Source organism: Pelophylax lessonae (genome assembly GCF_965119305.1).
Source record: "Pelophylax lessonae genome assembly, chromosome: 7".
Taxonomy (NCBI): Eukaryota; Metazoa; Chordata; class Amphibia; order Anura; family Ranidae; genus Pelophylax; species Pelophylax lessonae.
The window spans coordinates 54240532-54255160 of record NC_138774.1 but is presented as its reverse complement, the minus strand read 5'-3'; the positions used below and the strand labels follow the sequence as shown (position 1 = coordinate 54255160).

The window sequence follows — 14629 nt, the reverse complement described above, 5'->3', positions numbered from 1 at the left end:
CGGCCAATTTGTTTTATCCTACCTATGTTTGGTAAAAAAAATTGCAAAAAGCGTATTTTGATTGGTTTGCGCAAAAGTTATCGCGTTTACTTACAAAGGGAAAGATTTTTCTCATTTTTGTTGTTTTTTTTTTTTAACGCGTAATGGCGGCGATCTGCAATTTTTTTTGCGGTACTGCGACATTGGGGCGGACAGATCGGACCCTTGACTGACATTTGTGACACTTTTGGGGTTACCAGTGACATTTCTACAGTAATCAGTGCTATACATATGCACTGTTACTGTAAAAATACACTGGTTGTGAAGGGGTTAACTTTATTTGGGAGGGAGGGGCTGTGTGTATCCCTAGGGGCGTGCTTTCTACTGTGATTGGCTGTGGCTTCAGCTGTAAGGACACTGATCAACGGATCTACATACTAGATCCGTTTGATCAGTGTCTTTACAGCGAGGAGAATGACAGGCAGCTTGTTTATACAAGCTGCCTGACATTCTCCCTCTCCCCCGCCGATCGCCGAGTGACCGGCGGACATCGGGTCCGCTGGTCACACGCGCGGGGGGGTCCGTGACCACGCGGGAGCGCGCCTCCGGGGGCGCGCGCTCGCTCCCTAGACCCTCACAAGCTAGTGACGTAGCCCTACGTCACTTTGCCTGTGAGGGGCTGACTGCCGACGTAGATCGGCGTTAGGCAGTCGGCAAGTGGTTAAAGAGCAGGCTGAATTTACCAAGTTGGTCATTCGATCAACTTGGTTACAATCAGCCTGCGGGATTCTCTTGCGATTATCGCTAGCGGCTGCTATAACTGCTAGTGATAATCACTGTCTTCTTCCGGCTAGGACAGCACCCATATTTGCAGGAAAGACATTCGCACAATGTATGGCCTTCCTTAAGATATCTCCCTGTCAATTCAAGGCCTGATCATCACAGGCCTTTGACACATTCTTGCTGGTTTTGCACCCAATTTTGTAAATAATCAGTCCCTGATCACCATACCTAGAAAACAAAAACAAAGATAAGGTGCACTGACCTAGCGCATTACTATAACACAGTTATATTAGATCAATATGGTGTAGCACCCTACAGGTAGGGGCTAATCAAATGTATAGTGGGCCTTGTCTGCCTAACAGCAGGGCCATGATTTCTTTTTGCCAGGGTGTCATGGGTTCCAGGTGTGCCTGCTGAGAGGGGAGTCTCCCACTGGTCCCTGTGGGAGGCTTCTCATAGGGCGGTGGAGGAAACCCAATCAGGAGACCCATTCAGGCTTGTAACTACCCCAGAAGGCAGATTATGCCGCAAGGGATTCTGGGAGTGGGTATAAGTTTGTGGGAAGTGCATGACTGGGTGTCTTTGGCGGGAGCAGAGTCCTAGGAGGGAGAGTGCGGCTGTCTCTCCTCCTGTCTGTGGAAGCGGATGTCTTGGTCGCCTGAGAATCCAGAGAGTGCTGAGTTGAGCTGAGGGGGATCCGGTGTGCCAAGAACCAGCGGAGAGCGAGAGTGGTCCAGTCCCAGGAAAGCCTACACAGGTCGTGAGTACTGAGGATTGCCCCTGGGGGTCTGCCTGAAGTGTTAGAGGAGAACACTTCAGGAGAGGTTCTGGGATCCAGTGTTGGCTAGCTGTAAAGGGGGTACCCAGGATGAGGACCCTGAAGTGACAGAGGGGGTACATAGTCAGTGGACCCTGAAGAGCTAAAAGTGTAAAGGGGGCGCCTGCAGTTTGGGCCCTGAATTGTTCAGAGTACCAGTTGAGAGATGCAGCCATACAGGAATTCACAACAAGCTACCTCAAGCCAGTGCAAGACTGGAGGGAATAGTCAGTGACGTTGCAGTGCAGCAGTGTCAGTAGTTCAATACTCCACAGTCCTGAGTCTTCTCAGTCGAGGATTCAGCACTTATTTCAAGTTACAGTGTGTTCTAAGCGTAAGTAAGCGTTGGCTAGCTTCGGCTGGCGTCAAGGCAGCGTTCACAGACATTTTTCTGGATAAAGTCCCAAGTTGTACTTAGTTGAGCCTAAAGGAGTATCGCACTCATTCCCTTCTCCCATCCCCTTAAATAGAATAAAACAACAAAACAAAGATGCCGGAGTTGTCAATGTCTCAGTTCTCACACCCAGGGCCGCAACTCACATGGGCTGGAGAGGTAACCAGTAACGATGGCAGACCCACATCAGGCTCAATGCCTGGAAAACCTGCTACAATAACAAGGGATATGCTCACAAATGTGTGATGTGCACAAGCATATCAAATGATGCAAGTGAGGCTACCTCCAGGTCCACAGTGCTGAAATGATGGCATGGGAAGACCTGATATAGTCAAAAATGGCTTACACATTTTTAAGATCAAGTCCTCCTCCTCAAAGCCAAAAACCCAGTCGAGTGGAGAGTCCATAAAATCTTTAAGCAACACACTAAGGTGCAGTAGGTTATTCTTTGGTCTATCACTATATCTACGCCTGAACCTTTGGTCCTGCATGGTTGGATCCTTTTCTTGAATAGGTTCGATCATGATCTTTAGACTGCTACATGCCAGTAGGTTGACATCTTAGTTACTCTGGATGAACAACAGGGACCCATGTCAAGTAAGGAGGAAAACTAGCTTTTTTTTTTTTCAGTTTAATTATTTTTATCAATTTTATACTGTACAAGTTACAAAAGGGTAAGGGCATAATGCCGTAAAGTGTCTAATACAATTAATGCACTATACATAAGTGGTCAAGAGTGCAAATCATAGAGCATACAAAGAAATACTGTAATGATACAAAAGACATTGGTATAGTATTTGCTGTACATTCAGGGTTTCTGCAAACAATGCATGTGAGGAGTTCTTATGTGAGTATACCCTTTCATATGAGAGTTACATATTGATTAGATCTTTTTTTTTTTTTCAGAAGGGTTGGCTGGCTATCACTATTTTAGCAGCTATTAATGAGTGGAAGATGACCATTCTTCAGTTGCGGAGGAATCTCTCTATGCCTAAATGAAGTATAGCTAGAGCAGGATCCAGTTGTGCCATGATCCAGTTGTGTCATGATCCCTGTGTTTTCCCAGATGATGGAGAAAATTTTTCTCCAGTAACTTGTGAGACCCTTACAAGTCCAAAATGTATGCAGGAGGATGCCTATTTGTTCGCATCCTCTCAACAGAGGGGAGATTGGGTCTTAAGCCCCGTACACATGATCAGATTATCGAACGATCTGTCGTCCGTTTTTTGTGGCATGCTACTCTGATGTGGAAAGTGAAGAGGTTATTTTCATAGGAATTTTCCCGTGCGACAGAATTCTACTTCAGAAGTGATGTCATGTGTTGGATTGCTTTGTATGTGTTCTTTCGTTTCTGAGCATGCCTAGTCTTGCTTAAGATTTTTTTTCTGTCTAAATCTGTACTAATGAGACAAAAATCGGACGTTGTATTACGGACAACAAAAATTTTATAGCCTGCACATCAGGATTTTGTCAGCCGAAAAGTCGGAGTTGGCTGTCGAAAGCACCATACTAACAATCCGAAAATCGGCAGATCGGTCGTCGGACTAATTTTCCCTGTGTCTACGGGACTTTAGTAAAGTTAGAAAGTTGGTAGGGTGTCAAGTACCAGCGGGAAAGGAGTTCTTGCGTTTACTCCCGATGTGATATACAGTCGTCCATTGAGTGTTTGAGAAGGATAGATGGAGGTCTTCCTCCCACTTCAGCATAGGGGGTGTTTTTAACAAAAATTGTTTTGTAAGGTGTTCTAAAACAGGGAGATTCCCTTGTGTGCACGAGTCGGGGAGGATAAATTCCAAAAGTGTTCAGGAAGTTTCATTAGAGGAGGGGGGTGTGTGGCTATCAAGGTGGCGATTCTGAAGTATAACTTTTATTATTCTCAGTGGAAGGTTGCCTTTCAGAGTTCATTACAATAAAAATTCAGTTCAAGAGAAAACCTCAAGCCGGCTACCCCAGCATGACCAATCCAGAACTGTGGTCATCGTGCAGCTGGTCATCGTGCAGCTGTTTCAGTTGATGAACCCTGGGTCAATGTGCGTAAGGGAGGAAACAAACCACTTACTGATTTTCCTCTTTTTGGAAAAGTTGGGTTACGTGCTACCATGTTTCTGTATATGCAGTCATTGCACAGCTGTTTTAGTTGTTCTTGGACTGTTTGTAGTAGTTCAGCTTTGATGCAATTTTGGTGAACAGTCAACATTGCCCTATGCAGGTATAGTCATCTCTCACCCACGCTTGTAAATTTTTACTCTGTAGAGGTACAGCCGTATGTTTTAAAGATGGAGCTTTACAGTCCCAAGTTGGGCAGGCATTGTAATAACTAGCTGTATAGACAGAGTAAAGAGAACCTCAGGACAGGGGCGTACCTAGAGCATTTGGCACCCGGGGCGGATCCTATATCTGGGCCCCCCCCCCCCCCGGCCTGCAGGCGACGAACCGCACATTGACCCAGCGACCAGGCCCCTCCTCCTCTGCAAAAACAGCACAGATTGACCTGAGGCGCCAGACATAAATACATGTAACTGGCAGTGGCACACTTACTGTGTGCTACTGCCAGTGGTGTCACTAGGGTTGGTGTCACCTGGTGCAGTAAACCATGGTGTCACTCCCCACCCCCCCCCAAAAAAAATGATTTTCCTGTTTTCTGAAAGCGTGCCAAAGATGCAGCATGCAAGACTTTTGGTGCACTTTCAGAAAACAAAATCTATAGGACTGCAGTAATAACTACGAGTAAAATGTAGGAAGACCCCCTTTACATTACACAGCCCCCGTACCCCTGGACCCCTTTACAATACACAGCCCCCGTACCCCTGGACCCCTTTACATTACACAGCCCCCCCCATTGGAACCCTTTACATTACACAGCCCCACCCCCCCTCATGGAACCCTTTACATTACACAGTTTCCGCACCCCCCCCCCCCAATAGAACCCTTTACATGACATAGCCCTCGCCCCCCCTCAATAGAACCCTTTACATTATACAGCCTCCCCAATAGAACCCCTTTACAATACAAAGCCCCCATCAATAGAACCCCTTTACAATGCAGACCCCCCAATAGAACCCCTTTACAATACAAACCCCCCCAATAGTACCCTTTTACAATACAAACCCCCCCCCCAATAGAACCCCTCTAAAATGCAGACCCCCCCCCATTAGAACCCCTTTACAATGCAGACAACTCCCTCTCTCCAATAAAACCCCTTTACAATGCAGACCCCCCCCTAATAAAACCCCTCTACAATGTAGACACCCCCCCCAATAGAACCCCTTTACAATGCAGACCTCCCCATCCAATAAAACCCCTTTACAATGCAGACCCCCCCTCCAATGAAACCCCTTTACAATGCAGACACTCCCCCCCAATAGAACCCCTTTAAAATGCAGACCTCCCCCCCCCTCCAATAAAACCCCTTTACAATGCAGACCCCCGTTCCAATGAAACCCCTTTGCAATGCAGACCCCCCCCCTTCCAATGCAGACACCCCCCCCCCAATAGAACGACATTACAATACAATTGCCCCCCCCCCCCACCTTATTAGGAGGAGAGCAGAGAGGGAGGAACTGTTCAAAGCAGAGAATGGGAGAGAGACTCACTTCGCTCACGAGCCCTGCATACACAGCGGTCGGCGGGAAATGCCGAAGTTAACTGAGCTAGTTAATGAGCCGGTGATTGGTTGCTAGGCGGTCCTAGCAACCAATTGCCTTCTCATTATCTAGCACAGTTAACTCCGGCATTTCCCGATGTGTATGCAGGGCTCGTGAGCGAAGTGAGTCTCTCTCCCATTCTCTGCTTTGAACAGTTCCTCCTCCTCCACAACTTGGCACTGTGCGACTTTAACTGACAATTGCGCGGTCGTGCAACGCTGTACCCAAACGAATTGTATGTCCTTTTTTTCCCACAAACAGAGCTTTCTTTTGGTGGTATTTGATCACCTGTACGATTTTTTTTTTTTTACTTTTTGCGCTATAAACAAAAAAAGAGCGACAATTTTGAAAAAATAACAATATTTTTCACATTTTTTTTATATGAAATTCCCCACAAAAAAATTTAAAAATCAAAATTTTTTAACATTTTAGGCCAATTTGTTTTCTGCTACATATGTTTGGTAAAAAAAAATTGCAATAAGCGTATTTTGTTTGGTTTCCTCAAAAGTTATCGCAGCTACTAACTACGGGAATTTTCATTGTTTTTTTTAACTAGTAATGGCGGCGATCTGCAACTTTTTTTTTTTTTGCGGGACTGCGACATTGCGGAGGACAGATCGGACCCCTAACTGACATTTTTGACACTTTTTTGGGGGGTACCAGTGACATTACTACAGTAATCAGTGCTATAAATATGCACTGTTACTGTAATAATGACACTGCCAGGGAAGGAGTTAACTTTATTGGTGATCAAGGGGTTAATGTATGCCTGGTGCTTACTGACGTGTGTGGGGGGAGGGGACTGTGTGACACAGGCACCGATTGCAGGTTCAGCTATGCTGAATCCTGTAACCTGTGACTGTCTGTCACATAGGAGATCCGCCTGCTTTGTTTACACAAGCGGGCGGATCTCCTCACTCGATCCCCGACGATCGGGGAAGAGCGGCGGTGATCATCGCCTCTCCTCCCCTGGCCCAACTCCCGCTGTATCTGAATACAGTGGGAGCGAGCCTCCAGCGGTGCGCACGTGCCGCCCACAAGGGGAGGAGTCCAGCGACGTAGGTCTACGTCGCTGGACAATAACGAGCCACTTTGCCGCAGTACGCTCAATGTGAGCGGTCGGCAAGGGGTTAATCACCACTAAGTTTTTTTTTTTTTTGCTAAATTAAAAAGAAGCGACATTTTTGAAAACCCCACATGTTTCTTTTTACGGTAAAACCTTGGTTTGAGAGTAACTTGGTTTAAGAGCGCTTTGCAAGACAAGCAAAATTTTCAAAAAAATTTTGACTTGGTATACAAGCGATGTCTTGATATACAAGTAGCCTCAAGTCACAGCTGAGTATAAAAGAGAAGAGCAATATGGTTAAATTTAATGAAGGTTCAACATTTAGCAACTTACATGGTTAATGATTGGAACAGGCACATCTAAGGATGCAGGCATCCGGGGTAAAGCTGTCCACATAGACCATCCTCCTCATCGCCATCTACGTCATCCCTTCCATGCTGCCTCTGACTTTCAGATCGCTTTACTGCAGGGTGGTCTTCCCGGTCAGGATTACAGACTGGCAGCCGGCAGTGCAGAAGATAGTCTATGTGGACAGCTTTACCCCGGATGCCTGCATACTTAGATGTGCCTGTTTTACTCATCAACCATGTGAGTTGCTAAATGTTGTACCTTCATTAAATGGAACCATATTGCTACACTTAGAGGTGCCTCTCTTCTCTCTTCTCTTTGATACTCTGTAGCTCCTGCTGGATTTTGCTTCTAATCCCCTTATGGAAGCGGCTATTTGTGGATGGACATTTTATGGTTTCACAACCTATCGCAATGCTATAATCTTTATATGGACTATAAACTGAAAGACTTATGAATAAATGGTTGTGGAACGAATCATCTGGGTTTCCATTATTTCTTATGGGGAAATTTGCTTTGATATAAGAGTGCTTTGGATTACAAGCATGTTTCTGGAACGAATTATGCTCGCAATCCAAGGTTTTACTGTATCTCGTAAAAATGACCTGAAATCAGTGTATAGTATTTAATTTGTATGAAAGTTAGAGTTCACAAACTATGGTGTATGTATCTGAAAATTGATCAATCCTGATGTACTAATTTCTTGAGGCCCGAAAATGCCAGGACAGTACAAATATCCCCCAAATTACTCATTTTTTGGAAAGTAGGCAGGCCAAGGTACTTGGAAAGAGGCGCAGCAAGTTTTTTGAATTTGTATTTTTTTTGTCACTACAGCATCATCATATAACTGGTGTGGCGGTGATCAGGGACATTGACTGGCGACAGTAATATCTATATATATATATATATATATATATATATATATATATATATATATATATATATATATATATATATAATGTGTATGTGTGTGTGTGTATATATATATATATATATATATATATATATGTGTGTGTGTGTATATGTGTATATATATATATGTGTGTGTATATATATATATATATATATATATATATATATATATATATATATATATATATATATATATATATATATATATATATATATATATATACAGTCAAGTCCATAAATATTAGGACATCAACACAATTCTAATCTATTTGGCTCTAGACACCACCACAATGGATTTGAAATGAAACAAGATGTGCTTTAACTGCAGACTTTCAGCTTTAATTTGAGGGTATTTACATCCAAATCAGGTGAACGGTGTAGGAATTACAACAGTTTGTATATGTGCCTCCCACTTTTTAAGGGACCAAAAGTAATGGGACAGATTAATAATCATAAATCAAACTTTCACTTTTTTAATACTTGGTTGCAAATCCTTTGCAGTCAATTACAGCCTGAAGTCTGGAACGCACAGACCTCACCAGACGCTGGGTTTTATCCCTGGTGATGCTCTGCCAGGCCTCTACTGCAACTGTCTTCAGTTCCTGCATGTTCTTGGGGCATTTTCCCTTCAGTTTTGTCTTCAGCAAGTGAAATGCATGCTCAATCGGATTCAGGTCAGGTGATTGACTTGGCCATTGCATAACATTTCACTTCTTTCCCTTAAAAAACTCTTTGGTTGCTATCGCAGTATGCTTTAGGTCATTGTCCATCTGCACTGTGAAGCGCCGTCCAATGAGTTCTGAAGCATTTGGCTGAATATGAGCAGATAATATTGCCCGAAACACTTTAGAATTTATCCTGCTGCTTTTGTCAGCAGTCACATCACCAATAAATACAAGAGAAGCAGTTCCATTGGCAGCCATACATGCCCACGCCATGACACTACCACCACCATGCTTCACTGATGAGGTGGTATGCTTTGGATCATGAGCAGTTCCTTTCCTTCTCCATGCTGTTCTCTTCCCATCACTCTGGTACAAGTTGATCTTGGTCTCATCTGTCCATAGGATGTTGTTTTAGAACTCTGAAGGCTTTTTTAGATGTTATTTGGCAAACTCTAATCTGGCCTTCCTGTTTTTGAGGCTCACCAATGGTTTACATTTTCTGGTGAACCCTCTGTATTCACTCTGGTGAATTTTTCTCTTGATTGTTGACTTTGACACACATACACCTACCTCCTGGAGAGTGTTCTTGATCTGGCCAACTGGTGTGAAGGGTGTTTTCTCACCAGGGAAAGAATTCTTCAGTCATCCACCACAGTTGTTTTCTGTGGTCTTCCGGGTCTTTTGGTGTTGCTGAGCTCACCGGTGCGTTCTTTCTTTTTAAGGATGTTCCAAACAATTGATTTGGCCACACCTAATGTTTTTGCTATCTCTCTGATGGGTTTGTTTTGTTTTTTCAGCCTAATGATGGCTTGCTTCACTGAGAGTGACAGCTTTTTGGATCTCATATTGAGAGTTGACAGCAACAGATTCCAAATACAAATAGCACACTCGAAATGAACTCTGAACCTTTTATCTTCTCCTTGTAAATGGGATAATGAGGGAATAAGGAATAACACACACCTGGCCATGGAACAGCTGAGCAGCCAATTGTCCCATTACTTTTGGTCCCTTTAAAAAGTGGGAGGCACATATACAAACTGTTGTAATTCCTACACCGTTCACCTGATTTGGATGTAAATATCCTCAAATTAATGGAGAAAGTCTGCAGTTAAAGCACATCTTGTTTTTAATTTCAAATCCATTGTGGTGGTGTATAGAGCCAAAAAAATTAGAACTGTGTCGATGTCCCAATATTTATGGACCTGATTGTATGTATATATGTATGTAATCATTTATTTATTTATTTTTTAATATATTTCTTTTATTACTTTATTTTACATATAGTGACTAGAGCAATACAGTTTAGACACAAACTTTTTTTTTTATGAATGAAATTGATTAATTCAAAGTGTATTGTTATGATTAGCTGTGATTGGCCACAGCTAATAACATGGTACAGATGGGCTGTGATTGACGCAGTCTGTACCATGTGATCACTGAGACCAATCACAGCAAGCAACACAATGAATGGAAGCCATCTGTTGTGTACAATTGTCATGTGATCTGCTGTTATTGGTTTCAGCAAATCACATTATATTTACACCTTAGGACACCTTAATCCAATCACTGTGAAATGTGTAAATGTTGATTGTCCAAAATCAGGAGGGAGGTGTAAAAGTTGAAGTGCCATGCTGTCCTTCATACCTAACCCCATTGTTGCTATTAGGAATCCTACGCAGGTGTTTGTTGCTGGATTTACATGGTTAAACCCACGTTTACATTGAGCCTATTTGACATGCGATTTGACATGTCAAATCTGAGTCTATTGCCGGGAATGGCACAGTCCGAATTGGTTTGATGCTGATTTTTTGGTGCCGCACCGATTCTGCACTACTTTTGGCGACTTCGGGGGCGATTTCAATAGACATCTGTGCAGGAACCCACACAGATGTCTGTCAAATCCCCCCCCCCCCCATGTCAGCCTGAAAATGGCGGTTTGAAATCGTGCAAGTTCAGGCGAACCTTGGCTAAAGATATAATTTGTCAAATTGCTGGGGTAGAGATGTGAAAAATGTCATTCTACATGAAAGAAAGATGGTAACAAAGTCCCCCATCGGTATTGAGGGATGGTTCTTGCATTTTGACTTGGATTGCTTCATTCATGCCTCTTGCAAACCAGTTGTCTGAATATTCCTGGCATTTTGTGAAGCCTTGGTACTTGATCACTAATTCAACTTTTGGGTTGGAATTTACAATATGATTTTAGTTGTTTTCACCACTTACGGGGCCACTAGCCTGAAACATTCAAAATTCCACTAGTTTATGGCCAGTTTAATTCAGGTATGCTATAGATCAAGGGTCTCCAAACTATGGCCTGTGAGCCACACCTGGCCCCCTACAAGGTTTAATCTGGCCAACAAGTGTCTGTGAAAATGCCTTAGCTGGTTGGCAGTGGATGTGCCAGTCTGTGTTTTGTAATAGAGTCTGGCATGTCCACTGCCAGCCATCCATGACCCTTCCCCAGTCCTGGATATATGGGATGCTGTGTAAAATCTATCTGAAACCAGAATATAATGAATTGCGAATCTTATAAACACATTTTATTCACAATAGAAAATAGAGGGGTCTTTGATGGACACTCCTGGATATATGGTATGAGTCTGATAGGCACTCCTGAATGTAAGAGGGGGGGACACTGATAAGCACTCCTGGATGTAAAGGGGGGGGGGGGTCCTCTCATGAGCATTCCTGAATGTAAGGGGGGATCTAACCACATCCCGGGTATGAAAGGGGTTACTGTACAGTCATTTAGGACATTTCATTCCCGAACACAAAAGACAGCTACTGGACACTCGCTCAGCCGAACAAGAAACCCATACGAATAATCCCCCACGGGTACGAGACGAGGCTCTATATTGAGGGTCAAGCAGGAATCAGACTGTTTATTGAAAAGGAATACATGCTTTATATACACGTTATAAGTAATGCAGTCACTACATGAACAATGACCCAAATCCAGCCCCCAACATCACACAATGATTACATGAGCCCCCAATACACATTACTCCGAGTGTTAATACATCCCTTAGCAGACAACAGGTGAGTTCATTAGCACACATAACAATAGGTGAATGGAAAGCCACCTCAGACAAGAATATCACAATTTACTTATTCAGACAAAAGCAACATCGTTAGACAGTCGGTCTCCACATTAAACTTCCTGGAATGCCCATATTAGGAGTTGTACTTCCTGGTCAGAGACCTCCCAATGTACAGGGAATAAAATCTTCATTTTTCAAGAGAGACATCATTCCTGAATATCACTGTCCCATTTGGAGCCATCCAAACCATATCCCCAGTGCCCCCCAGTTTCCTGGTCACCCCAAGCCCAAAGTTACTCCCGTCACAGGGGACGACACTGATGAGCACTCCTGGATGTAAGAGAGGGTCTCATCACGCATGGATGTTGGGGGGGTCTCTGATGAGCACTCATCGATGTAAGGGGGGGGTCTCTGATGAGCACTCATCGATGTAAGGGGGGGGTCTCTGATGAGCACTTGTGGATGTAAGAGGGGGGGGGTCTCTAATGAGCACTACTGGCTGTAAGGGGGGGGTCTCTGATGAGCACTCATGGATTTAAGGGGGGACACTGAGGGGCACTCTTGGATGTAAGAAGGGGGGGGGTGGACACTGATAGACGCTCCTGGATGTAAGGGGGGCGTCTATTTTTAGAAGATTTTTTTTTTTTTGGCCCGTGAATATTTTTAAAATCCAAAATATGGCTCTTCTACTTGAAAACTGTGGAGACCCCAGCTATAGACGAATGAAGCTCCAGTCCCTGTATACGTTGTTATTATTATTGGGAGAAAGGTGTTGTGTGTTGTAAATTGAACATGTTGACAGACCATTGACATGGTGACTTCATTTCTATTGGGAGCTGTGTGCCTGACACTGTTACTTTTGTCTGTCACTCTGTGTACAGCTGATAAGCCCCTGACGGGAGATTACAAAGTGTCAGTGGAAAGAGGAGGTAATGTGATATCCACTCATGACCTCAGCCAATTCTTCCTCCGGTGCCTGAAGACCAATGAATACGATGGGAAGAGCGTCACACTGTCCCAGGATTACTAACCACTCCGTCTGCTGCTTGTATGCTTTTAGGAATGAGCTGGAAGTAATTCCTGTAGAAGTTCAAGCGCTACCTGTCAGCCATATAAAATTAAAATGCAACTCCACTTTTGTTGAGAGAAAAAAACAATCCCCTCTGAGTGATCTAACAAATATTGTACCAGAGTCCTACTTTATTCTGTTCTGAATAAAAAAAATGTTTGTTCCACTGAGCTCTTGCAAGCCTGATTTCTGTATGTAGGGTTTGGTTCATTATAACCACCTGGTGCACTTTCAGTGTTCTAATAAATAAAAGTTGCTGTTTTGATATCCCTTTAGTAATTGAAGTGTATGTAAACTCTAACAATAAATGCATTTTATTTGCCACCTTTTGGTCTGGTAAACATACCATTGATAGAGTTTTTTGTTATACCCAGGGCCGGACTGGGAATAAAATTTAGCCCTGGAAATAATTTCATACCAGTCCCATAGCATTATTTTACCGGCCCAACAGCATAACACCATTATTTTCTTGTTCATAAAAGGGAAAACCATGCATTTTAAAGCACATTTGAAGAGTGTATTATATATAGATAAGACAGATATGAAAGCGCATAGGGCTATATATATATATATATATATGTATATATATGTATATATATATATATATATATGGTAAAAGTGTGGACCTGGTACAGGAGGTGGTCATAGGCTGTGTGGGCATGGTGCAGGAGATGCAGGGGCTGTGGGCATGGTGCAGGAGAAGCAGGGGCTTCCGACATGGTGCAGGAGATGCAGGGGCTGCGGGCATGATGTAGGGGCTTCGGACATAGTACAGGAGATGCAGGGGCTTCGGACATGGTGCAGGAGATGCAGGGGCTTCGGACATGGTGCAGGAGATGCAGGGGCTTCGGACATGGTGCAGGAGACGCAGGGGCTGCGGGCATGGTGCAGGAGATGCAGGGGCTTCGGACATGGTGCAGGGGCTGCGGACATGGTGCAGGAGATGCAGGGGCTCCGGGCATGGTACAGGAGATGTCAAAGGCTGCGGACATGGTACAGGAGATGCAGGGGCTGCGGGCATGGTACAGGAGATGCAGGGGCTGCGGGCATGGTGCAGGAGATGCAGGGGCTTCGGGAATGGTGCAGGAGATGCAGGGGCTTCGGACATGGTGCAGGAGATGTCAGGGGCTGCGGGCATCGTACAGGAGATGTCAAAGGCTGCGGACATGGTACAGGAGATGCAGGCATGGTGCAGGAGATGCAGGGGCTGTGGGCATGGTGCAGGAGATTCACGGACTGCGGGCATGGTGCAGGAGATTCATGGGCTGCGGGCATGGTGCAGGGGCTGCAGACATGGTGCAGGAGATGCAGGGGCTGCGGGCATGGTGCAGGGGCTGCAGGCATGGTGCAGGAGATGCAGGGGCTGGGGGTATGGTGCAGGGGCTGCAGACACGCTACAGGAGATGCAGGGCTGTGGGCATAGTACAGGAGATGCAGGCTTGCCGGCATTGTGCAGGGGCTGCAGGCATGGTACAAGAGATGCATGGTGCAGGAGAAGCAGGGCTGCAGGCATGGTACAGGAATCTCCTGTACCATGCCCGCAGCCCTACATCTCCTGAGGAGTCTCACTTACCTTTTGGTGAGACTCCTTACATTTAAAAATGGCGTCGCTCGGCGGCAACACGTCACTGCGCATGTGCCGTGTCTGCCCGGGAATAGCTGAATGTGTACGGGCTTTCCCGAGCGGCACATGCGCAGTACGCATGTCGGGGGGACTTGCCGGCCTATCTGGAAATTTCCCGGGATCCCAGTAGGCCAGTCCGGCCCTGATTATACCTGAGACGCACACAGGGCACACATGGCGTTTTTACAGCTGCTTTTAGGAGCGTCAGACGTTTTTTTTTTTTTTTTTGCAGCTTAAAAACGCTGCTCCATGTTATTTTATGGCCTCATGCACACATAGGCGTTTAG

The 14629-nt window shown here is 44.7% G+C and overlaps 1 protein-coding gene across 1 annotated transcript in view; it reads left to right on the top strand.

Annotated features, from left to right (window-relative positions):
• BLVRB (biliverdin reductase B) overlaps window positions 1-12762 on the top strand; it is a 91693-nt gene extending 78931 nt beyond the window's left edge. The window contains exon 5 of the mRNA XM_082263759.1: window positions 12531-12762. Coding sequence (XP_082119885.1) covers window positions 12531-12679 — 149 coding nt within the window. The 3' untranslated portion in view covers window positions 12680-12762. The remainder of the gene's footprint in view (window positions 1-12530) is intronic.
• Window positions 12763-14629: the final 1867 nt, after the last annotated feature.